The 25,365-nt window shown below is 55.5% G+C and overlaps 2 protein-coding genes across 6 annotated transcripts; both read left to right on the plus strand.

Moving 5' to 3' along the window:
- The first annotated feature begins 728 nt into the window (after positions 1–728).
- On the plus strand, positions 729–13,413 carry Drc11l (dynein regulatory complex subunit 11 like). The gene is made up of 19 exons (XM_076859452.1): positions 729–739; positions 1,385–1,712; positions 2,544–2,663; positions 2,924–3,109; positions 5,234–5,305; positions 6,675–6,880; positions 7,418–7,502; positions 7,897–8,025; positions 8,175–8,250; positions 8,595–8,701; positions 9,276–9,359; positions 9,449–9,504; positions 10,141–10,223; positions 10,345–10,452; positions 11,033–11,232; positions 11,640–11,726; positions 11,966–12,143; positions 12,546–12,784; positions 13,312–13,413. Exons 1-19 carry the CDS (start codon positions 729–731, stop codon positions 13,411–13,413), a joined length of 2,457 nt encoding a protein of 818 aa, XP_076715567.1.
- A 1,131-nt stretch (positions 13,414–14,544) lies between these two features.
- Asb10 (ankyrin repeat and SOCS box containing 10) lies at positions 14,545–23,787 on the plus strand. 5 transcript variants are annotated; one of them, XM_076859458.1, is made up of 7 exons: positions 14,545–14,803; positions 15,282–15,413; positions 15,563–15,830; positions 18,564–19,083; positions 22,843–22,956; positions 23,179–23,364; positions 23,568–23,787. In XM_076859458.1, the coding sequence occupies exons 1-6, from the start codon at positions 14,557–14,559 to the stop codon at positions 23,362–23,364; spliced, it is 1,467 nt and encodes a 488-aa protein (XP_076715573.1). In that variant the 5' UTR covers positions 14,545–14,556; the 3' UTR covers positions 23,568–23,787. The 5 variants fall into 5 exon arrangements, with proteins under 5 accessions (XP_076715573.1, XP_076715576.1, XP_076715584.1 ...); XM_076859461.1 differs by having other exon boundaries at positions 23,182–23,364; XM_076859467.1 differs by having other exon boundaries at positions 14,595–14,803; positions 15,278–15,413.
- The last annotated feature ends 1,578 nt before the right edge of the window (positions 23,788–25,365 follow it).

Below are 25,365 nucleotides of genomic sequence, written 5' to 3' on the forward strand. Positions count from 1 at the left end.
GGGCCTCTGAGCCCCAGTCCAGTGCCCTCTTTCCCACCCATTACACAGGCTTCTAGGACAGTCATATACAAGGGTAAAGGCAGGGGCCACGGGTGGAGCATGTGTTTAGCATGCACATGGCCCTGGGTTCGATTCCCAACACCAACACTCCCACCAAAAGAGTAAAGTCAGGTTGCATGGAGTGGAGGTTGAGGAGCTGGACCTGGTGGCATGCCCCAGTGGTCCCCGCAATTAGGGAGGCTGAGGCAGGAGGATGGTCTAAGCCTAGCAGTTTGAGGACAGCCTGGGCAACATAGTGAAACTCCATTCCCAAAGTAAAATCTTTTAAAAGAATAGGAGGCTGAAGGAAGTTAAAGAAAAGAAACTTTCCCGAGTGAGGAGTCCGTTTGCCCTTAGGACAGATACTTACCCAGAGGCTTACAGCTTACAGGTGACTTCAAGTAGAGACTTATTGATTCTCACCAGAAAAGTGACCACGGTCGTCCCCCACACTGCCCTATCCTTTCTGCAGCCTCTGCCCCTGCCCGCTTCAGCACTGCCATCTCAGGGATGTCCACCTAGGGAGACATCCAATCCTGCACTCCCAATCCCTCCCCTCAGCCTTAGAACATTGGCACAACAATGGGTCAGAACTCTTACACTAGGTTGTTCTGCCCCTGACTTTAGGGGAACCACAGAGGTTCTTTGAGTTCCACGGCCAGCTCAAAACAGTGTGAGGAGTGGGCACTATGTCTGAGGGGTGAGTGAGTGAAGAAGGAGGCTGGCAGGGTGGGGAGAGCAAGGGGCAGAGCACCCTGCTGGCTGTGAGAGGCAGGGCAGGGAGGGCTCTGGTGCTGGCCAGCCCTGCGTGGGTCCTGGCCGTTCGCATGGCTCCCTTCTGCCGGTGGACAGCTTTTGGTCTTCAGACTTCCCTTGGACTATTCCTTCCAGCACCAGGTTCTGGCCTGGAAAAGGGACTCTTCTCTACCCTCATCTCTCTCCCTTACACCCCACCCATCATCCCAGACCACTGCTGCATCGATTGGCTGGGCCCTCATCTGGAGGTATCCATACTCCCTAAACTCCAAATGCCCTTTCCTTTTCCTTACAGGAGCCCCACCACAGGCTTCCTCCTCCCCCAACTCCTACAGCTACACCCACGCTTCTCTCCTTGTTACTCCATTGGAGACCTAGAGCCCCCCAAGCCCATGCCTCTTTAAGCCAAGCGGGTGCCTACTTACTCCTACCAGCCAGTCACTTCTCTGAAGTCCACTTTGGTACCTTAAGGAACATCACTCCTTCTGAAACCCCAAGTTCACATCCCTCCAAAACTCACAGCTTGGGTCCCCACATCCCCTGCCCACTCTCCATGGTTCAGAGCACAGCATGTCCTACTTCTCTGCAGAACTTACCAGCGCCTCTGGGAGGCCTCCCATGTGACCCTGCAGGAGCTGCTGGACCAAGAGCAGCCCCTGCTGGAAGCTGTGCCCAACCGGGACCGGCAGTCCTTCCAGTATAAACTCTCAGTGTTCTACCTGTACTACCTGGGGCTGCTACGCCGTTTCGACACCATCTATGACCAGATGGTTCAGCCACAGAAGCGCCGGTTGCTGCGGCGGCTGCTGGATGGCGTGGCGGGTCGTGTGCTGGAGATCAAGGATGAGCTGGTTCGTGTTGACCTATGTGAGACCCACTGCCTGGACCGCGTGCTACAGGATCTCAAGCTGACCCCAGTGCGTGCACTGCCACCTCAGGCTAGGTGGGAGGTGGGGGCTGGCCTTGACCTACCACTGGTGTTGAGACATCTGCAAAGACAGGAGAGCCAGGCAGATCAGAGGATGGGTTTGGCCTCGGGAGAAGGGCCTCAGGAGAAGAGCTTCAGGAACTGGGCATGCACGGAGAGGAGAATAAGGCCCCACCCACCAGTGCAGCTGGGAAGACCCATGAACTACAGGGGATAGGTGAGAAGAGTCCTCTAGAGCCTGGCTTCTCAAAATGTGGTCCATGGACATTGCGTAGGAGGTGGTTGGAAATGCAGAATGTCCACCAGCACCCAGAGCCACTAAATCTGCACCTGCCTTTTCACATTCCTCCCAGGGGATATGAGCACATGGGAAAGTTCTAGAAGGGCTTTCCTAGAGCGGAAAGCTACTGCAGGGCCTCCAAGCCTACCCTAAGTTCAATATGAAACTTGCCTTAACCAACCACTGGTGTGGACATGAACAAAATGCAGATTCCCCAGGCCTTGCCATTCTGCTGTGGGAGTCTGGGGAGGACATAGGAATCTGCACATTGTCTTTCCAGTTGCTTTTGAGGCACAGCCAGGTTTGGGACTACTGCCACCTATTGTGATCCTCCAGAATTCAACTCTATCCAGATGGAGACAGGGCAAGAAAGGGACAACCCTGGGGGAGAATTCACCCACAACCTAGAAGTTTCCCACTCCAGCTCCAGGAGGGAGGCAAATACTGCAGAGAATGGCTAAGCAGCCAGAATGGCGACAGTTTGGCCCAATGGCCTGGACTTGTGATTCCTGACTCTCCTCCCCACATCTTGCCCCAAAGGCAGACTTGGAGGTTCCAATCCCCAAATACTTCCAGTTGGAGCAGTCCGCGGCCATGAAGGAGCGCAAGCTGATCCTGGCTGAGATCCTGTCCAGAATGGAGCCAGAGCACCCCACGGAGGCAAGTGGTGGAGACACCCTCCCAGACGCACCCCCACTCCTCTCCTGGAATAGAGGTCTTGCCTGGACTAGTCACAGCTCAGAGTCGCCTTGGCCTTCTCCTCCAAGGCTACACTAGTGCTCCCTTATCTTCCCAAACCAGGGCAGGACTTGGGCACCCACATGCCCCTAGTGCCTCCTTTGGAGGCTGGTCTCTCGCTGCCCACCCAGGATGCAAGCTCTCCCTCATGTGCTCCTGCTCTTTTCCCCTGCTCTGGCCAGACCTTCACAGGAATCAACCGGACTGACGCCATAATTCTAATACAAACTTCTGAGCGAGCCAGGCAAGGCCGCCTCAGAGCCACCTTCATGCGAGAGATCCAGAGAGAGGAGGAGCGGGATCGGAAGATTCGGGAGGAAGGGCATCAGAGGTTCACTCAGGACCAGAGTGCTATCATTATACAGAAGGTAACCATGGGTACCCAGGAGGAGAGCCAGGGCAGTCATCTCCAGGAAGCCTGCCAAGCAACTGCTTGATCACAAGAATGCAGCTGCCTGGATTCTCTTGCCCCACGGTTAGATCCTAAACCAGGGACCCTAATCAGACAGTAAGCATGTGTCATGTTTACTTATTATTTAGTCTACATCTCTATCCTACAAAGCATTTGGAGTGGGATGCCATTGGAGACCCAGAAAGAGAACGATCATTTTAATGACAATTAGGAGCTGGGCACAGTGGGGCACACCAGTAATTTCAGTGACTCCAGAGGCCAAGGCAGGAAAGGATTCCAAGTTCAAGGCTGGCCTGGGCATCTTAGTAAGACTCTGTCTCAAAATTAAAAATTAAAAAGACTTGGAATGTAGCTCATGGGTTGATCATCCCTGGGTTCAATCCCCAGCACCAAAAAAAAAAAAAAAAAAAAAAGAGAGAGAGATCCATATAAAGTAATAGAATTGATTAATGATCGTTCTAAGAAAGTTTTAAGAATAAATATTAAAATGTATCCTGCACCTCCTGGCAACTGAGGTTGAGGGAAATAGGAAAAATTCAAGATTGACAACTAATGTGACCTGAGCATCCTGAATCTCTGTGCCTCCTGGGGCCACCTTTATTTCAATATCAAAACAGCACAGCCACACCCTAACGCCAGCTAACTCAGAAGGCCCAGGCCGACCCCGAGTTTTCCCCAAGGTGGCCATGCCTCTCCTCTCTGGACAACCACTCCGCACCTCTCCAGGTCAGCCTTGGGTACCCCAAACTGTGGACCTGGCCTCTCCCACTATTCCCCAAAATGCTTTTAACACAGATGGACCAGAGAGTGTAGGAGCCTGAGGGAAATTCCAGTGCAGGAAGGGACTGCTCTGTCCCTTCAGCCACGGCTCTCCTGAGGCCCTGCCTGGTGGGAACCAAGTATTTATTCCAAGCTTCTTTCCATCTTTTCCTTCCACAAACCCACGGAGACATGGGGCTGGGTCTTCTTTCACCTTCAAATCAACCTCCCCGTCCATTTTCTCTCTCAAATCCCACCCAGGATGCAAGCTCTCCCTCATGCCCAGTGCCTCACAAATTTCTGTCTCCCAGCCTACTACTAGAAAGGAGAAACCTTCTTATCAAAACACAAAAGCAAACCAACAGCAAACGACCACTCTGTGAAGGCTTGTTTGCCCCCAGAGGGGACAGAGGTCTGTGTTACTTCCCAGTATGTGGAGCATCCCAACTGAGCCCTGGTGTGTTCAGGGCTGTACCCGTGTCTGGCTGTATGGAGAGGAGGTCCTTAATGCAGGGCTCAAGGGAGCACATCTTTTGAGAAGGAGAATGGTCCTCAGAGACTGACTCCTGCTCCCTGTGCCAGTCATTTAGTCCCTGTTGCCACACATCAGATGTACAGAAATATTGCATCCTGGTCTTGGTATTGTCTGGTGCACAAATAAAACAAAAAATATGTGAAGCATTCAATTATTGTGGGCTGTCCTGTGTTGGTCACAGGAGCAGGAGTACCAAGGCCAGAAAAGAAAGGCAGGAGCCAGACCCTGCTCATGAGGTGCTTATGAGAACAGAAGGCACAGTCTGGGCACTGGCCTGGCTTCCCTCTGCCTCTCACCCCACCTCCCATCCACTAGCACTCATCTGTCCTCAGTGGCCGGGCAACTGAGAAAAGGCACTGGGCCAGTGCTGTACTTAGGCCTGGAAGAGGTCATGTTTTGTCTCTGGACTGGTTCCCGAGGGTAGAAACAATGGGATTAGCAGGGGAGCTCCCTCGTGCCCACAGCACTGGTGCCTGCGTCCGTGGGTGGAACCAAGTATTTATTCCAACTGCTACGGGAATTCTAAGAAGGGACAGAGGGGAACGCTCCCTGGAGGAAGTGGTGCCTGATCTTCACCCACGCCTCAAAAGAACCCACAGATTAGGGTAAAGATGAGGAAGAGGAGGGGGTGCCTTGGAAACCACACCATTCGGGGCTATTCCTGCGGAGGACACACCTCCCAGTACTGCATCAGCCCCCAGCCTGACCTCCTCTGCCAAACAGGCTGTCGCTCCTCCCAGGCCCTGTCCCTGAAACATGGGTTGTGCCTCATGTCGCCACCCCTAGGTATGGAAAGGCTATCAGCAGAGGAAACGCACCCAGCAGGACCGGCTCGCAGAGATGGAGTTCATCGGCATGGTGAGCCAGGCTGGCCAGGGCAGTGGTCCCACTCTTGTCTCCATCCCCTGCCCCCTGCCTCTGCTCAGCCTCTTCAGCCCCACGCCACCTGCCTGCCTTGCACTCAGGCTGGCAGGAGATCCTGCAGAGAAAGAAGTATGAGACAGGAAAAGCTCCAAGCCTGTCTCCTCACAGCCCTCCCCCTTCCAGAACAATCTCAGTGGTGGAGGCAGTAGCACAGAGCTTCCTGGACTTGGAATCCCTGCCCATCTAGAAGGGGAGGCTGCCTGGGTGGACCCCGCACAGCCAGGAGGTTGTGCAGCCCCTGGGAGTACCATACCATGCTGCTTCAGCCCTGTGGCAGCTTTGGTGGACCAACAGGGGCCAAGTCAGGGAGGAGCACACCCCAAACCAGGGCATTCAGGCCACAAGCTCCCCACTGGTTCTAGGGGCCTCTGCAGACTTGCTTCTCCCCTGCTCTGGGTGGACTAGAAATGTGTGACTGTGGACCTCGGGGAGTGGGGGTGGCGAGGGGCAGACTCCCCGGGTGCACAGTGTGAGTGTGGATGCTGGGAAGGGTGGTGCAGTGCCTGTGTTTGGCGGTAGCAGTCCCCAACCTGTCCTCTGCTCCCCAACAGCCCCCTCATTCAGCTAGTCTCTGCTGACCTCAGAAAGACACGCCCTGCCAGGGCTGAGAGTCCACTCTGGAGAGCGGCTGGCACTTGGGGCCAGAGGATAGGATGGGAAGGCTCCGCAGGGTGGAGCTGCGGTGTCCTGTTGGGATGGGAGGCCACCGCAGGGCCGCTGTGTGGGAGTGGAGGTCAGAGACCTGTTGGGGGCTGGAGAGCTGGACCCCCAGGAGGGAGAGCAGGCGGAAGGAGGCAGGGGTCTGCCTGGGTGGGGAGAGGGTTGGGGGGCACCTCACGGCAGTGGGTGAGGAATGAGCCTGGCCGCCCGGGCCCATCAACAGTGTGAGCTCAGCGTTTTCAGTAATTGTCTCTGCGCAGAGTGATATTTAAAATACATTTGGGAGCCAATGAGGCGGGAAAGTGGCTGTGAGAGCGGCTGCCAACCCGGCCGCCGGGCGGGGCGCACACGGGGGCTGGGGCGGCCCGGGGGGAGGGTGTGCTGGGGGACTGGGCAGGGGGGCAGCGGATGCATCCAGCAAACTCATTATCAGAGTAATTTACAGACGAATTTCGGCTCCAAACACAATTTCTCCTGATGCAGGCATACCCGCCGTTCCGCGTGGGTGTGTGCGCGTGCATGCGGGTGCGGAGGGAGTGGGGGGCAGGTGTGTGCCTAAGGACCGAGCTCCATCCAGGCCAGAAACTGGGTCCTCCCAGGCCTGCTCCTGAGCCCCCGGGGCCTTTCTCTCCCTTTCCCCCAGCTCCCCTCCACCAACCAGGCGGAGCGCTTTCGAATCATGTCCCGGGCCAAACTCAGGGAGGAAACGCGAAGGTTGCGCCAGGTGGAAAAGGAGGAGCAGTTTCAGCTGGCCATGGAGAAGACCCACGAGGCTCTCAGAGAGGTGGAAGGGCCTGACCTGAAGGAGAAAATGAAGGACCAAATCCGACAGTGGTTTATTGAGTGCCAGTCAGTGTCCACAGCCCCTGGTGACCCAGGCTTCAATCCTTCATTCTCTCTCCTCACTTGGGTCCCTGGAGTGACTCCAGCCTCATCCTGCCCCCTCCCCCGCCTTCCCTCCTGTAGCCCAGATTGGCCCTTTCTCCCTCTATCCCCGCCCCAGCATCCTGCTGTCACTCTCGGTTTAAACCTGGGGCCCCCAGTGATTAGAACCATCTCTACACCTGACTTCATTTCCCTGTGGGAAGAGAAAACGATAGGATAAGACAATTAAAAGCATCGTAAATGTCTGTAGAGCAGACCAGGCTTTCCAATATGGAACTATCCAATCTTCCTGGTCCTTTGTCCTTCTCTACCCTTCTCTCTATCCCTCCATCCATTCACCCATCCCTGTCTCTGTCCACCCATTCACCTATCCATCTAGCCATTCACTCACCCACTCATCCAGCTGTTATGTCATCCTCCCACCCACCTGCCCATCTGTCCAAGTACCATCCATCTGTCCAACTTCCCATCCATCTCTCCAATCATCTTATGTCCATTCAGTGCCCTTACTGGTCGGTTCCCTGATTATCCAGAGGAGTCTCTAGGAGGATCCTACCTGATCTTTGCAGACAAGACTCCAGAGCAGGTACCCTGGAGGTGGGGACAGGAGGTTTTCTCTGGCAGGCAGAGCTTGAGGTTATAGAAAGTAGAGAGTGGCAGTGGATTGGAGTGGGGTAGGCCATAATGGAGGCAAGTGTGGCCAGAGGAAAGATGGGACTGCATGGGGCTGGAGAAGGCAGTCATGGCCTGGAGAGGAAACAGTCTGGTGAGAGCACTGCGGCTCCAGATCCCCAGGGCCCAGGTCTGAGCCCTCCCTTAGTGCCCTTTTCCTCCTGGACCCCACTGCAGTCTCTCCATGTTCAGCCATCAACCGCAGCAGTTTCCCTGGGACTCTCAGGTTCACCCCATTCTCAGACCATAGCTTCCTCCCTCCTATAAAACCCCCTTGGTCTCCATAATGCTTTTGTCGTTGGCCGCAGGTGAAACTAGAACTGGAGATTCAGACTCAGGAGAGCAAAAAGAAGGAGCAAGAGAAGAATAAGAAAAGGGAAACAGAACAGCCTACACCAGAGAAGAATAAGAAGAAAGAGAAGAGGAAAAAGGCCAGGGTGGTAAGACATCTCCTCGAACACAGGGCAGGTGGGCAAGGAGGAACCAAGTCTGGGAACTGGTGTAGGAAGGCTGGTGCCAGGAAGAATCAGGCAATTTGTGATGGGTGAAGGTGACGGGGTCGAGGTCAAGGCTCTTTCTATTCTAGGAAGCTGATACGACGCTGAAAATGTTGCCATCCAAGTTTATACCCATAATTGGTGCTGGACACAAGGAGTACAAAAGTGAGCAGCCAAAAGCTGACAGGCGTCAGCCTTGATCACGGGAAAGTGGGCATCTGGCATGTGTACGTGAGGTGCCAGTGTGGGTGTGGCTGTGGCGGCTGCAGGATAATGGGAAGCGAGGAAGGGGTGGGGTGGTCCCTGGGTAGGGTTGTTATGATTTGGATCTGAATCCTGTGGTCACCGGCCTTGGGGTCAAGGTCTGGGCAGAAGGAATGCCAAATGGCTAGGTGGGAACAGAGGGACCTGCAGGGGCCAGTGTATGCTTGTGTGCTGTGTGTGCATATACACTCGCCTGTGTACACTGGGACTCCAGCCTTCGTGCATCTCTCCATTTTCTGGGTCAGATCTGTGGCAGAACCGACCTGAGAGCAAACACCCAGACCAGAACTTTGACTCTGAGACCCTCCGGAAGGAAAAGAGGAAGGAAGTGGAGCTGGAGATCCGGATTCAGGTGCGGGTGCTGTACCCATGCTCCCCATACGGCTCCTCTTCCCTCCTCTCCCGTTTGCTAGCCTCCCCAGTCCCTCTGTGCCGTGCCCCAGTGACCTGTTGAGCCTGCTTCCCTCCAGCTGCCATGACATCCCCACCTTCCTGAGGCCCCCTTGTCCCCATCCTTCCTGGGCTCCCGATGCAGTATGGAGTCAACGAAAGGGTTCTGAGCTGGGGATGGACTAGGCCACCAATCACTGCTGCCAACCTATGAACACTGTGCCCACCCACTAGGGCTTTGGGAGCATGGGGCACATCATCTTCAACCAGCCCAGAGCAAGATGGGTGGTGGCCCACATAGAAACCCAGCCCTAGGGGCCATGCAGCTGCTCCAGCCACAGACTTTGAGGGGTGGATCTCAGGCTTGAACTCCCCCTGGGGCCTACCCCACACTGATGGCCCAGGAGAGTGAGGCTCCTGAGAGAGCAGGACATGGATAAGGACTTCCTCCCCTCTTGTGAGGCTCCCACTCCCCAGCCCCACCCCAGCCCCTTTCCCACTCATCCTACCTGCCACATTCCCGGCCATGTCCCCAGGTGGACGAGCTGATGCGTCAGGAACTGAAGAACTTGCGTCTGGCTGTGGACAAGGAAGAGGAGAGACCCTTGAAAGCTCCAAAGGCAGGAGAGGGATCAGGACTGGTCAGGGGAGGGCATGTGGGGTGGGGAGGAAGGGAAGGACAATTACCTATGTGCTTATGTCCAACCAGAAAAAGCCTGGTACTAAAATTGGGAAGAAGAAGGGGAAAGATCTGACCCAAGACAGGTAACAGACCCTGCTATGCTCGCCTTGCACTGTGGGTGGTGGAGAGAGCTGGGTCCAAGATGGGAGACTGACTACTGGTCCTGGTTCTGCTGCTCTGTGGCCTTGGGGAAGTCACTTCACTGCCCCGGACCCCTGACCTCGGTTCTTAACCTTTGATAACACAGAATAAGATGTCAGTGGAGATTATAATAATCATTGCTCTGCTTCTTCTAAATCCTCACTCCAAACTTTGCCTCAGTTAGTTCCATCCCCCACCATGACATCTCCCCCATGTCCCAGTCTCTCTCTGGGGCACTGAGAGACACTTGGCAGCCATCCCTCCCAAGGGATTCAGGTCTTAAACTTAGTTTCAGGAACTGGACAGTCTTCGATGACTGGGTTTCAAATGGTGGAGCTTTGGGCATGGGAGACTGATGGAAAAAGTTGTCACTGGGGCCATTGGCCCATCTCATGTTCCTCTGTGGGGGACCTTCTCCCAAGACAGTGGCTAGGGCTGCCGCTTCTCTCTAGTTGTCCAGGAGCACTGCTGATACCTCCCACTCTCCCCCTCCTGGTGCCTACAGCACCCCACCTCTCCATTTCCCTTGGTCCTTGCTTGCCAAATGTCCTTGGGGTCTCCATACCATCTTCCTCTAGAGCTGTGAACTCGCTGTATGAAGAGCTTGTCTTTTTTGGCCTTCTAAAGAAGAGTGTGGCAGTGGCGTTGAAAGACTATGTTGGTGAGCCCACCCCACACGCCTGCTCCCAGGGTGGCTCTTGCCCTGGTCCACAGCCTTGCCTTCCCAAGCCCTTCTTTCTCTTGGATGACCCATGGGAACACTGCTCACCCTGTCCCCTCAGGTGACTGCCTCTATCTTGGGTCTGCTCTGTGTTTGGCCAACAAGTTGCCCATGCCCTCTCTGTTTGACATAAGACAGAACATGGCCTTGTATGGCGTCCTTCGGCTGGGTGAGAGGCCTGGGGAGAGACGAGTCTGTGTTGGTGGGGTCAGGCGGGGGTGGGGGTGGGGTTCAGGGGAGGTGGCTGTGATGGCCATGTCCAGTTTGGGCTTCCCCTCCCTAGGTGCCACAGGTCCATGTTGGACTCCTGCCTTCCCCAGGCCCATCCTGGGCCACCTCAGCTAGCTCCTTCCTCAATCCTAAGGATATTAGTCCCATTTCTAGAAGGCCAGTCTGCACACGGAATGAAAAACCAGGGAGAACCTTTCTGAAGCATTTTGTCACATACATTTCAATTCCATCCCAACACGGTCCAGGGACGGAACCAGACGGCATGGAGAACAGAAGGGCAGAGGGTGAAGGGTGTGGGCAGAGGGTGGCGGGCTCCCTCCTGACCCCAAACAGCTCCCTGCCATGGAGATTCCTAAGCCGTTCACAATTTTCCAGGCTGCAGGCCAGGAGGAGCTGCTCAGGTGTGGGGATGGTAGTACGGCCCTGGCTGGAACCCCGCCCTGCCAGCCCAGGCCCTCGCCTGGCATTAACAAGGTCTCCGCCAGTCCACCATCTGCCTTGGCTCTCCTTCCCTCCAGGCTCCCCAGATGTTCACTCCATGGCTCCCCTCATCCGCTCCATCCTTCTGGTGGGCCCCTCTGGCATGGGGAAGAAGATGCTGGTTCAGGCTGTGTGCACAGAAACCGGTGCCAACCTGTTTGACCTTTCACCCAGCAACCTTCAGGGCAAATATCCTGGCAAGAGCGGGGCGCAGTTGATGATTCACATGGTCTTCAAGGTCTGGAGCCCCTGAATTTTGTGTTTCTAGTTTTCAGACTTGGGGCAACAGAGCAGGGTGGCTTTATGCTTCGAGGGTCACCCATCTGCCTATTTGGGGCGTCTCCCTTCCAACCCCCGTTAGGAGCTTGGGTTCCCCCTGAACTCCTGTGGTAAAGGTGGGAGGAGACAGGAGGTGGCACAGGAAGATGAGACCTCAGACATAGCCCCTCAGACGTAGCCCCTGCCCCACCGTGGAGTTGTGGTGTGGATGGATGTGTGCGCAAAGCACTAGCAGGAAGGACGGGCAAAGCGTGGAGCACCGAGGTCAGTCCCTGCACAGAACCAGCCCTGATCCTGGTGCACAACCAGGTGGGGATGAGACCCTTCCCCAGGGAGTCTTTCCTGTGATTTCTATGCTCTGTCCAGGTGGCCCGGCTCCTACAGCCCTCTGTGATCTGGATTGGAGATGCTGAGAAGACTTTCTATAAGAAGGTCCCCAAGGAAGAGAGGAAGGTGAGGAAGCACAGGCAAGAAGGGTTGTGAGGTCAGGCCCTGCGGACCCCACCACCACCACCTGGGCGGCCCCCTGCCTTCCTCTCGCCTCCTCTCCCTGTCTTGAAGTAGGACGGACAGCCTCTCCCTGCCCCACTCGGGGCTGACAGGGGGCTGATGGGGGGGCATGTGCTCTGAGAACACAGGGCCCTGCAGGCCCAATCACCCTGCCGACCCCACCCGCTCTCTTCCCGGAGCAGATGGAGCCAAAGCGAATAAAGAAAGACCTCACGAAGGCCTTGCGGCTGCTGAATCCCGGAGACCGCGTGATGCTCATAGGGACCACAGACCGGCCACAGCTGGCTGAGATAAAGGGGCTGTGCCGGATGTATGAGCGGATCCTCCTGGTGCCACGGCCCGATTATGCTTCTCGCTATGGTGAGGCCAGGGCCTAGGGAGATGGGCCAGAGAAGGAGTCCAGTTAACTCTGCCCCTGCTAGGGCCCCCACACCTCTTCCCTTCACCCCATGGCCACTACGATCCCACCCCTCAGAAGCCCCATGTCTGATCCAGAGGGCTGCTAAGCAAGCAGCCCCACATCCGGGTCCTGGCTTCAGCCCCAGGGACACAGGCACGTCCCTTCGGTTCTTGAGAGTCCCCATATCCTGGTGTTCATCAGAGAGGACAATCCCTACCACTCTGGGTCCCAGACCTTCCTGGGGAAGAGGCAGTGCTTTCCAGAGACGCAGCTCCTTCCAGACTTAGGTGGAGGCTGTGAGGCCTGGCTGGCCACCCTGATGCCCCTGCCCCTCACAGCCTGTCCCCTCCTACTGCCTGCAGTGCTCTGGAAGCACATGATAGAAGCCCGGGGAGCTCAGGTGACCCAGAGCCTGGACATCAGTGCCCTAGCCAAGGTGTCCGATGGCTATACAACCGGTCACATTTTCCAAGCCACCCACTCGGTGCTGAATGAACGGCGGCTCCTGCAACTGTCCAAGAGGCCCCTGGTGGCCTCAGAGTTCTTGGGCCATCTGGCGAAGCTAGATCCAGTGTACAAAGAGGAGGAAGAGTCCCTGAAGGTGAGGTGGCAGGCAGGGGCTGGGGGCCAGAAACGCCACCTAGAATCAGTCCTTTGCCGCATGCCTTGGGGTCCTCCCTTTGCTCCCCAAATGCCAGAAGATGGTCAGGTTAAATGAACATGGACTTCAGCTGAGAGAGGAACAGAAGACCCCAGGGAGGACCAAGGGCTAGGTGTCTGTGGGCAGGACCCCTCATCTGGTTTATTTGAGGGTGGCCACCTATGTGTTGGGGTCCTTGGTTGGTTCTGGCACCAGCTGCCAGCTGCTTCCTCTACTCCCGAGGTAGTACCCACCCCCCAAGGGCAGGCTGGTCTTGGCAAAAGGCCTGAAGGGAGAATGGCTGCACTGTGACCTAGAGTATTTGGTGGGGAGCATGGAAAGCCCTGGTTCTAACAAGATTCCCAGACCCCAGAGGACAGGAGAAAAGGCTGTTGAGGAAACAGGACCCCTAAGAAGGGGAGGGGTGGGGACAGGAGAACCGAGGGTCAAGGCCAGTAGACTCACACCCTCCTCTCCTGCCAACCCAGGAGTGGTACTTCAAAACCCCACTGGGCAAGAAGAGTTTGAAATTTATGAAGGACCAGGAGGCCGAGGAGGCCAAGCTGGCAAAGGAGAAGAAAAGGAAGTGATAATTGAGGCCTGAGGAGGCCTGAGATGGGGGTGGGGAATGGGCAGTTCCCCGGGTGTGAAGGGACAGGGGTATAAATGCCAGGTGGCTGGGGATGAGCTCTCTTGTCTGTCCATCTCTGTGTCTTCCCTCCTCTGTCTGTCCTGCCCAAGGCCAGCCTCCTCCGCCAGCCTCCTCCCCCAGCTCCCACTGCACCTGCTCCCTGGCTCCTTCCATCTCTCTGCTCTGGCTTCCGGATCCTGTTCGTTCGCAGCCTGCCCTGGGCCACCACCCCATGTCTTCATCTCTGTCATTTTTCTGTGCTGGCTCCCAGCTCTCTTGCTCCTTAAGGTCCTTAAGGGAGAAAAACTAGGAAGGAAACCGGGAAAGAGAGGGAGAAGGAAGATTCACAATAAGTAAGAAAAAGAAAGTAGTGGGCCGGGTGGGGAACTCTGGGGAGCCAGGACAGCCGTGTCCCTGAGGACGAGGAAGCCCCATCACTTCTCAATGTGGCAGATGTGTATGGGGGGAACAGCACCTGGGGTGGGCAGCAGACTTCTGTTGCTGCCTGTGGGCTGAGCTCTGCCCCTGGGCAGATGCCTGTCTTCCAGAGAGCCCTGGAGGAGTGCCTCACACTCGGGCATCTCTGCTGCTTGTCACTACTGAGTTCCTTCCCTTAGATTTGGGAGTGGAATTTTCAGGACTCATGAGTGACTTTTGAGGAACAGGAGTAACAGGGGTCCCTGCCTCGGTCTGGGCCAGAGACCAGGCAGTGCAAGGCTGACATGGTAAAGCAGGTGGGTTCCAGCCCTGCCACCAGTTATCTATGTGTCCTTGGGCAAATGGCTCCTCTTCCCTGGGCTGTTCTGTGTCTTGGAGATGCCAGACTTCATGGATATCAACCCTGATGTCAACCAGCCCTGGGGAACTGAAGCTCCACCCCCACCCTCTCCACGGTTCCTCCCTAACTCCAGCTCCCAGCCTGGGAGTTCCATCTGGGCATTGTCAATTGGGACAGCTGGGGGCTATTTATGGCTGGCCCCTGCATGCTCCCTGGCTCCGCCCACACTGGCTTGCCTGGCCAGGGCCCAGCGCCACCCACCCAGTCCACCAGCAGTGTCGCCCCAAGTCCTGTTGCTTTGGCTCCTTCTCCCAGAAACCAGCCATGCCTAGGGGAAGGAGCTCTCCTCCCCTCCGGGGACACCATCTGGGGTGCCTCCCCTCGGCCCCTGCCTGCAGGGCCTGGGAAACCCCTTGGTCATCATCCCTGCTGTGCCGGGACATGGCTCTCCAGAATGCCCTCTACACCGGGGACCTGGCGAGGCTGCAGGACCTGTTCCCCCCACACAGTACAGCAGACCTGCTGCTGGAGAGCCGGGCCGCCGAGCCTCGCTGGAGCAGCCACCAGAGGGGTGAGAGGCTGCTGGGGGAGGCCTGAGGCCCAGGGCAGGCTGGCTGACCGAGGCACAGAGCTCCCAAGGCCTGAGGAAGAGAAGCCCCTAGCTGCTGCTCCCCACCCCAAAACTTGCCCAACAACCTAAATCTTGGCCCAGGAGAGAAGTCATGTGGAGCCCAGAATAGCTCCTGCTGGACCTCGTGGCCAGGTCAGGCTCCGGCTGGGGACAGAGGGGGCCCTCTGCCTCCTTTCAATCTCTCTCTGCCTGTGTCCTCTACCTCTGCTTCTCCCACCCCCTTTCCCTTCCTATGTGCTCATGAGCTGGTCCCCAGAAGAGTGCAGGGGGCAGGGAGACCCCCCCAGTGACAGACACACCCTCTGTGCCAGGCTGGTGGAGAAGCCCAGCAGAGGGTCCGAGGAGCACACCCAGTCTGGCCCGGGACCCATTGTCACCCGCACGGCCTCAGGACCTGCCCTCGCCTTCTGGCAGGCAGTGCTGGCTGGGGACGTGGGCTCTGTCTCCCGCGTCCTGGCAGACTCCAGTACCAGCCTGGCTCCTGATTCCGTCTTTGACACCAGCGACCCAGAGCGATGGAGGGATTTCCGCTTCAACATCCGCGCTCTGAGTATGGGGCCCAGCATGGGGGGTCTGAGTGGGAGAGGGGAGGCTGTAACGGAGCTCGGGCTCCTGCATCCCCTTCTGCCAGTGCCACCCCCTTGGCTGGCACCTCTTTGCTGTCACTCAGGATCCGAGGTTTTGTCGCTTTCTTCCTAGGACTCTGGTCTCTAACATATGAAGAGGAGCTGACCACCCCGCTGCATGTGGCAGCCAGCCGTGGCCACACGGAAGTTCTGCAGCTGCTGCTGAGGCGGAGGGCGAAGCCAGACAGCGCCCCCGGGGGCCGCACTGCCCTGCACGAGGCCTGTGCTGCAGGTCACACTGCCTGTGTCCACGTGCTGCTGGTGGCAGGAGCTGACCCCAATATCCCTGACCAGGATGGGAAACGCCCCTTGCATCTCTGCCGTGGGGCTGGTACCCTTCAGTGAGTGACCCCTCACCCCAACCCTGGGTTCACTCTTAGGGGAGGCAAGGAGATCTTCCCAGGGAAGGTAGGGGGCAGGTGAGGGGCTGCCATGCTCTGGGGGCTGGGGTGGAGGAGTTGGGCTGGTGGAGGCCAGGATGCAATCAGTGCCCAAGACAGCCAGCCACTGGCCCTTGAGTCTTGGACTTGGGACAGTTTTCTGGTTCCCCAGGGCCAGCAGAGGGCTGAAGTTGTGGCCCAGCTATGTGGCCTGCACTGGGGAAATTGTCCATATCCATTATGGAGAGATGGTTTTGCTATAAAGTTTTGATATTTTCTGAGCTTATCCCATGTTTCAGACACTGGAACAGCAGCTGAGTCATGTTCCTGCACTCAGGAAGCTTGTTGTCCCATGATCCAGAGAGGTTGGGAGACTGAAGTCCTAGTTAGGGACTGCTGTGGTCCCTGAGAGTCTGGCTCTCAACTAGCAGATTTAGAATCCCATTGGCAGGACACTCTCTGATAAATGAGCTTAAGGGACTGTCACTAACTCAACTCACAAGAAACATGGATACACCCATGTCTATGTGCTATTTACTCTAAGAAATATTCCTTTGCAACGACCTAAATAATTATGGCCTGTGTATAAGGAATGTAGAAGAATGAGTTCATTACATTAATTACATTAAAAAATGTAATTTTCTAATGAATGTAGAATCTGGGCAGAAGGAGCCTAGACCAACCTGGGGACTAACTCTACGTGCAGTGGAGCCCCTCTTGGCTGACTGCATACCTGCCAGATTTTGCATCTTGCCCCCCTGAAAGACACCACATTATCCCTGCTTAGGCTGGGCATGGTGGTGCACACCTATAATCCCAGCAACTCAGGAGGTGGAGGTGGAAGGATCATGAGTTCAAGACCAGCTTCAGTAACTTAGGCCGTAAGCAACTTAGTGAGGCCCTGCTTTAAAATAAAAAATAGGGGGCTGTAGCTGTAGCTCAGTGGCAGAGCACTTGCCCAGCATGTGTGAGGCACTGGATTTGATCCTTAGTACCACGTAAAAAAACTAAACAAATAAAGGCATGCTGTCCATCTACAACTATAAATTAAAAATATATATATAGAAAAGGGCTGGGGATGTGGCTAGGTAGTAAAGCGCCTCTGGGTTCCATCCCCAGTACCCCTGCCCCCCCCCAAATCTAATGTGAGCCATATATACAATATGAATTTTTCTAGTAGTCCCATCAACAGTTGAAAGTGAAATAGATGACATTTATTTCTTAAATTATGGTAAAATACATATATCACAAAATTTACCATTTTAAAGTTCAGTGGCCTGAGTACATTCACATCGCTATGCAACCATACTATCCACCCACAGAACTCTTTCCATCTTGCAAAACGGAAGCTCTGTCCCTACTAAACATGACCCCTCTCCCCAGGCCCTGGCAACCACAATTCTACTGTCTAGGGACCTCATATAAGTGGGATTGTGTATCATTCATCCTTTCGCAACTGGCTTCTAGCACTTAGCCTATGTCCTCAGGCTCATCCATGTTGAAGCATGCTTCAATTTCCTTCCTTATTAAGGCTGAATAATATTCTGTTACATGTTAATACCACATTTTGTTCATCCTGTCACCTGTTCATGGACACTTGTGCCGCTGACACATCATGAATAATGCTGCTATGAACATGGACATATTCATATGTATTTTATTTAGCATTCCCAAAATATTGTAATTTTAACACATCATCAATATAAACATTTTACAATCTTTTTGTGGTCAGAGACCTTAGGAGTGGTGTGTCGTCAACACAGCACACTGGCACTTGGACTACCATGTTGCACGTGCTCCACAGCACATGGCTGGTGGCTGCCATGGTGGGCCCATAGCTCTCGGTAACCCACATTTTTAGTTCTGGCTGTGTTTCAGCCCAGTCTCCCTGTGAGCACACCCAATGATAATCACCCCTTCCTTTCTTGAAACAAATGTATTTCAAAAATTATCATGGAACGTTTTGAACAAACAGAATGGTAGCCAAGATAATGGTGACCCCGTCACCATCAATACTGCCCACTTCCGCCACCCGATGCTGCCGTGCGGACTTGTGTGAGAACACCTTTCAGGCACCGTCCCATGCCACTCACAGCACCTCATCAGGGATGAGTAGTATTACCCCCCACCCTGCATTTTAAACTGAGCCCAAAGAGGCAGCTTCGAATTTGGGTGCGTGTTACTGGGACTCCCTGTGTTTCTACCGTGCAATCTTTCCTGGGCACCGTCTTAGAACAACTCTCGCTGGTCAATTTTAGTTTTGTTGGGTTTTTTGTCCCTATTTGTGTTCCCACTGCTATTTGGGTTCACCACCAGGCCCTGCACCCCAGCTTTGACCTCCGTTCCCAGCCCACAGAATCTTTAAAGTGCTCTGCTTGTCCTGGCCCTGAATGCCATGAGATCCTCCAACCTTCAGAGACTCAGTTTCCTCCTCTGTGACATGGCATTCATAAGAGACTACCCAGGGACCATGGCAAGGCCCTTGGAAGGGTGCTGCTCCAACCACGCGAGGACTGCTTGTGGCTTTTATTCCCACAGGGTTAGTGGACAATGCCTGCAGGAAATCCTGGGCTTTCAAAATGGCCACTGTGGGTCCTGCCAGTGAGTGACAGGCAGGACAGAACCAGGAGCCAGCCAGGGCCCCCTGCCCTGTTAGCAGACCCGCTTCCCTCCCCGCCATCTCGCTCTTCCTAGGTGTGCGGAGCTGCTCCTGCGCTTTGGTGCACAGGTGGATGGCAGGTCTGAAGAGGAAGAGGAGACCCCTTTGCACGTGGCAGCCCGACTTGGCCATGTGGAACTGGCCGACCTGCTTCTAAGACGGGGTGCGTGCCCGGATGCCCGCAATGCCGAGGGCTGGACACCACTGTTGGCTGCCTGTGACATCCGCTGCCAGTCTCCTGCCGATGCCGAGGCCACCACTACCCGCTGTTTCCAGCTGTGCCGTTTACTGCTGTCAGCGGGGGCAGATGCGGATGCTGCCGACCGGGACAAACAGCGCCCCCTGCACCTGGCCTGTCGCCATGGCCACGCGGCCGTTGTAGAGCTGCTCCTGTCCTGTGGTGTCAGTGCCAACGCCATGGACTATGGGGGACACACAGCCCTGCACTGTGCTCTGCAGGGTCCAGCTACAGCCCTGACCCAGAGCCCTGAGCAAGTGGTGCGGGCTCTGCTCAACCACGGCGCTGTCCGAGTCTGGCCAGGAGCCCTCCCCAAGGTACGGGGGCTGAAGATATGGAGAGGGCCATGATATGAGGGGACGGGAGATCTAGACCGCTTGCCAGCTTATTTTGCAATGCAGCCTGGAACCCGGGGCACATAGGTTAGCCCCTTCTTTCATTCAACAAGGAAGCAAAACCCTAATAGAGGTAAAAGCCAGGGCTCAGAACAGGAAGCGTGTTTGTGCGTACATACACACACGCGTGTATACATTCATGTGCACCTACATGCAGGGTGTGTGTGTACATGTGTCCAGAGTTTGTGTGTGCACATGTATGGTGAAGGTGGACTGAGTGCAGAAGGATTATAAAAGATCCAACAAGATTAAATCAAAACCAGGCATGGTGGTGAACAATTGTAGTCCCAGAGATTCAGGAGGCTGAGACAGGAGGCTCCCAAGTTGAAGGCCAGACTCGGCAACTTAGCAAGACCCTGTTTCAAAATGGAAAAGAAAAAAAAAAAAAGACTGAATGAGTCAAGACTAATGTGGGCAGCATAGAAGGTGAAAGGTCTTCCTCAGGGCCATGAACTGCTGGAAGAGCATTTGGGGAGCTCAGAGTACTAGCTGTATCAGCTGAGAGAGAGAGACAGTGGGCACAGGCGAGACCCCTCCCAGGGCAGAGCAGGAGCCCATTTCCTGAGGTTCAATCACCCCGCACCTTTGAAAATGCCCTTCACTGTCATCTTTTGGTTTATATCTTACTTTGCACTAATTTCCCCAGAGTGGGTTCAACTTGAAGACCTGAACTGCAGGGCAGATCCCCGGCCAGGGACCTTGTCCCCTGTAGTGTCCGGCCCATGAGGGCTACTGTCATGGAGGGCAGGGAGTCTGAAGGACTCCTGTTGAAACAGCAGCTGGGTCAGGCCTGAACTGGCCTTCTGGGAGGGTTGGCAGGTCCCCTCTGGCCCTGCTTAGGGGCTGGTCCCACCCCGCCCCGTCCCTTCCTGGGCCCACCCTAGGGTCCCCGCCTCTCCCCTTTGCTCACAAACCTAGAAGCATCTGTCTGGATTCCTAAGCAAGACCAAATAATTAAACAGCCCGAGAGTTCGGCAGATTGGTCTCCCCTTTGGGAAAATACAAGAAAATCAACAATTAACACTAATTAATCTCCTATTAACACCAGATAATTAGGAGAGGAGCAATTCCCTGTAATCTGACGCCGGCTCTGACAGCTAATGATTTCCCTGCCAGGCGGGGCAGGAGGAGGACTTGGCACAGCAGACAGATTCCCGGGACCCCGCGCCTGCCCGCGGCTCTGCCCTGCCCTGTGGCCTGTATCCGGGAGCCCAGGGGCCAGCAGAGCAAAGGGCCCCATGTGTCCTTTTCCTGTGATCTGAAAGCCCTCCAGTCTTGGCTGGGCTTCCTGCCTTCCCACGAGGAAGATGCTGGGGCCCATCCGTGTGACATGCCAGCCCCACCAGCTCTCCAGGAGCCACCGTACTGGACTTGGCACTGAGGGGACCTCAATCTGGTTCTGGCTTTGACGCTGTTCTTGTGACCGTAGGCAAGTTACTGAAATCCTCTGGACCCCAAGTTTCTGGCAGGTCATGCATCCTCTACTGAGCAGAAACGGAAAGCCATAGGAGCATAGTAGGGACCAGTGGGGGACAGCACACATCAGACACTGTTCAAAGTTATGCCACCTGTGGATTGGGTCCCTCAGTCCTCCAGCAACCTCTGAAGCTGGTGGCACTGACAGAGCAGGCTCTGGAGCCAGGCACACCGCCTCAGTACTTGTTAGCAACCATCGTCTGAAAGGGAGGGGATGCGTGTGGGGGCGCTTGGTGAGCCGCTAGGCATCCCCTAACAGAAGGATCGCTGGGCACAGCAGCAGTGCAGGTGGGAGTGGCCGCCTGGGCTTCCTGGAGGAGTGGGACTTGGGATGGGCAGTTCTGGGAAGCCTGGTATGTGGATAGACAGGCTTTACCACAGGATGGACATCTCGGGCAGACATGTCCTTTCCTCCCTGGAGACTGATATAAAGAGGCCTGTCCCAGACAGACTCGGCCAGGGCAGCTCTGGTAAGCACTTCCCAGAATCAGGGCAAGAAGCAGCGGGCCCGAGTGTGTAAGTTGTGTGCTCTGGTGGTCCCCATGCCCTAGTCAAGCCTGGGCCTCCTACCTGTTCCCACCATCCGCCAGGGCCCCTGGAAGGCAGGGCTGTCCAGGCCCCTCATGTTGTATGCGACACACGTGGGATGTGCACGAGGTATGTGCAGGAGTGGGCACTCAGGGTGGCCATCATGGCACCTGTGCATGTTAGGCTGTGGCTGTCCATCGGAGCACATGGAGGCTCCCTCCCTGGGCTGCTCCCACTGCAAGTCTTTCTTGCCTCCTCCTGGCTCCAGGGCACCACTGCGGGGACCACCCCATGTGGGACAGTGCTTTCCCTGACCATGCTCAGTTCCTGATCCTACTTATTTTTCGCCACACCCTAGGCCTGTGAGCTGCAAACCATGTCGATTGTCTTTGCTCTGCAATGGAGCTTGCAGATGACAGGACCCTGCTTCTCCTCCTCACCGCGGGACCCCAGGGGTGGGCAGAGTAGGCCCTCTGTGAATATCTTCCTAAAGAGGAATTGAAAGCATGAATCTGGCTCCAACTCTATCCTTACCAAGCCCTCCATTGCTGCCTCTCCTCTCATAGCTGCCTCTGGCCTTCACTGGACACCAGGGAGATTCTGTTTTTTACAGGACTAACCTTTTCACCTAGATAGAAACTCCACCTAGGGACTCCCTTCTAGTCAGCAGAAAATCCAGCACAGAGCCCTGTAGAGGCAGGCAGGACAGCAGGATGCTGTAGTAGGTAGAGGCAAGGAGTCACGTGCCAGGCTTGAACTGCTGGAACAATTTGGGCAAGATGCTTAACTTCTCTATGCCTCAGTTTCCTTTTATGTACAATGGGGACAATAACAGTCCATGCCTTTTAGGGATAAGGATTAAGAGTCATACATGCTACATGCTAAATATCTGGCATAAACTACGTACAGTAGAAATGTTAGCTGACAGCTGAGCACGGTGGTACATGCCTGTAATCCTAGTGGCTTGGGAGGCTGAAGCAGGAGGATTGCAAGTTCAAAGCCAGCCTCAGCAATTTAGCAAGGCCCTAGGCAACTCAGCAAGAACTTGTCTCTAATTTAAAAATATATAAAAAAGGGCCAGGGATGTTGCTCAGTGGTTAAGGCCCCTGGCAGGGTTCAATCCCCAGCGCCCTCCCCCCAAAAAAACACATTAGCTGACAGGCTGGAGTAGCAGCTCAGTGGTAGAACATGCACTTCTGTACAGAAGTCCTGGGTTCGATCCCCAACACACCCGCTAAATGAAAGAAAGAACTGTTGTGTTAGTTTCCTGGGACTGTTGCAAGAACCAGGTAGTTCAAAGCAACAGATCCATTCCCACAGAGTCCCCAGAAGGGTCTGGAGGTTCTGGTGGGGACACTGTGATTGCCCACAATCCCTGGTGTTCCTTGGCTTGTGGACACATCACTATGTCTGCGTAGATTGTCACATGGTCTTTCCTGTGTATGTCTGGGCCTCTGTTTTCCTTTCTATAAGGACCTACTGGATTAGGACCCATCCTAATGATCTCATTTTAACTTGGTTACATTAGAAAGACCCTATTTCCAAATAAGGTCACATTCATGGGTACCAGGAATTAGGACTTCAGTATATCTTTTCGGGGAATAACCTACAACCCACAAGAGCTCTTGGCCATCCTGCCCCGACTGATGGGTACCTGACCTTCCCTGCCTCCTCCAGGTCCTGGAGCGCTGGTGCACGTCCCCACGGACCATCGAGGTCCTGATGAACACCTACAGTGTCCTGCAGCTTCCCGAGGAGGCCATGGGCCTGGTGCCTCCTGAAACTCTGAAGGTCAGATTCCAGGACCCTTTAGCCAGAATCACTCAGCCTGGCCCCCAAGAGACTCCCACCCCTAAAGGGCAACCTTGTTGGTCCCCAAGAAATCACCCAGAGTTCCCCTCATATCCCAGTGAGTTCAAAGAGGGTGGGTATCTATAGGACAGCCTGTCCCTGTTAGAAGTGGGTACCACCTGTCCTAGGCTGCCCTGGCTGAGTCCCTCCTCCTGTCCCCAGAAGCACCAGCACTTCTACTCTTCCCTCTTCGCCCTGGTGAGGCAGCCCCGGTCACTGCAGCACCTGAGCCGCTGCGCACTGCGTGCACATCTGGCAGGCTGCCTGCCCCACGCCCTGCCCCGCCTTCCACTGCCACCCCGCCTGCTCCGATACCTGCAGCTTGACTTCGAGGATGTGCTCTACTAGGTGAGTCCTGGTTTCTGGGGATAGCCACAGGGCTTGGGGGAAGGGGATGGGTCGGAGGCAAGAGAGGGGCCCAGGGAAGGGAAGCCTCTCCTTCCAGGTGTGCACTGCCTTGGAAAGCATGAAGCACATGCCACAGCCTGCAGGGGGCGCTTTGAACTCAGGCCAGCCAGGTAGCCCTGTCAGCAGAATGTCCCTCTCCACAGGCAGGGGTGGATGCTTCAATCCCCACCTGAAAGGGGCAGAAAAATCACACATCCAAGTGACATCTGATGAAGACAGCAAGTGGGCCACTCCTCTCCAAGCACCCCCATTAAAAGTCTCCCGGCCAAGCTGGCAGTGGTGGTGCACACCTGTAATCTCAGCAATTCGGGAGGCTGACACAGGAGGACTGCAAGTTCGAGACCAGCCTCAGCAATTTAGCGAGGCCCTGTCTCAAAATAAAAATAAAAGGGCTGGGGATGTAGCTGTGTGGTTTGATTCTTTTCCAATAAGCCTTCCTCCTCTTGCTGGCTCCTCAAGATGGGCACTAGCAGGGTCCCTGGATCTACCCATGTGCTAGCCCACCTAACCTTCTCCCTTTGGCATCCACCAGCTGCTGAGGGGTCTCAGGCAGCTGCCCATTGTCCACTGGAAATGGCCACCAGGTGAGTGGGTCAGAAGAGGCCTGAAGGCTTAATGGCTGTGGGTAGGCAGAGCCTCTGTGCAGAGGGAGGTTTTGCAGAGAGGGGGATAGGACAGTAAAGGAAGGCTTGGCTGGGTAAGAGGCAAGGTGAGGAAGAGCCACCCAAGAAAGAGCGGACATGCGGGTGGGCCCAGGGTGGAAGAGTGACCATGGCTCAGGTGAGAGTAAAAGGCCCACGTTTGGGAACCAGAACGGGTCTACCTGTTGATCGATACTGTAGGTGGCAGAGCAGCCATGCACCCCTGGCCCCGGCCTCTTTTCTGCTCCTTCCTTAAATTCAGTTGTGTGGTGGCAAAAGTGCCGGGCTGTTAACAGGGCCCACCCGGGTCCACTGTGCTTCTAGCTCTACCATTAACTTTGGTGCAACACAAGTCTCCTACCCCCTGGGCTCACTTTTCTGCATCTGTAAGAGAAAGGAGAGTCCCTAGGGGTCATTGCAGCCCAGAGTGGTAAGAACCTGTAGGAGGGCCCAGCAGCCTGGAGCTGGCCCGCAACCACAGGAGGGAGGGGGAGTTGTCCGGAAGCCACAGAGCAGCCAATCAGATGCCAAGGGTCGCTATACGGTTCCCAAGCCTCCAGAATGTGCACATGCTGGAGCTCAGCCACTTTCCCGCCAACTGCTGGGAGCCAGACTGCGTGGGGCAAGGCCAGAGGGTGGGGCGGGGCCTGGGGGTTGGGGGAGGTTGGGCGGAGGATCTGAGTGACACCTAGGCCTCCGGAGGGTGTGGAGAGCGCAAATGAGAAGCCGAGTGGAGGTCAGTGGGCCGGGAGTCGGATCCTGGCCTCAGGAGCCCTGGGCGGCCCGGGCGGCCTGGGCTTCAGATGCTGGCGCTGTAGAGACCCGGACTGGCCTCACCTCCACGGACCCCTCCTGGCTTCATGCAGGTCAGCAAGAGGTTTTCTCCTGGACAGTGAGGGGTGCCTGCAGTGGGGACAAGACACAAAACAAACATGAACAAATCTCACTTGTGATAAGTGCTAGGAGAAATGCAAAAGGGTGATGTGACCATGACTGGGAGTTCTTTTAGACTGGGTGATGAGGAACCCTCTGTTTGAGGAGGTGACATTGAACCTGAATGATCTGAATGACAGAGGAGGAGCCAGCGTGAGAAGATGGGGAAGAGCAAGGGAGTGGCAGGAGAGCATGTAGATTCCCAGGGCTGCTCTGGTGCTAGGGACTGGGGAAGGGAGGCCACAGAGAGCTGGGGAGACCGCTTGAGAGACAGGGTAAGATCTGGGGTCCTTTTGAGAACCGATGGGCCCTGCCGATGAAGTGGAGATGGGGCTGGAGAAAGCCCCTGCCAGGGTGTCCCCAGTTT

Source organism: Callospermophilus lateralis, chromosome 1, assembly GCF_048772815.1.
Source record: "Callospermophilus lateralis isolate mCalLat2 chromosome 1, mCalLat2.hap1, whole genome shotgun sequence".
NCBI lineage: Eukaryota > Metazoa > Chordata > Mammalia > Rodentia > Sciuridae > Callospermophilus > Callospermophilus lateralis.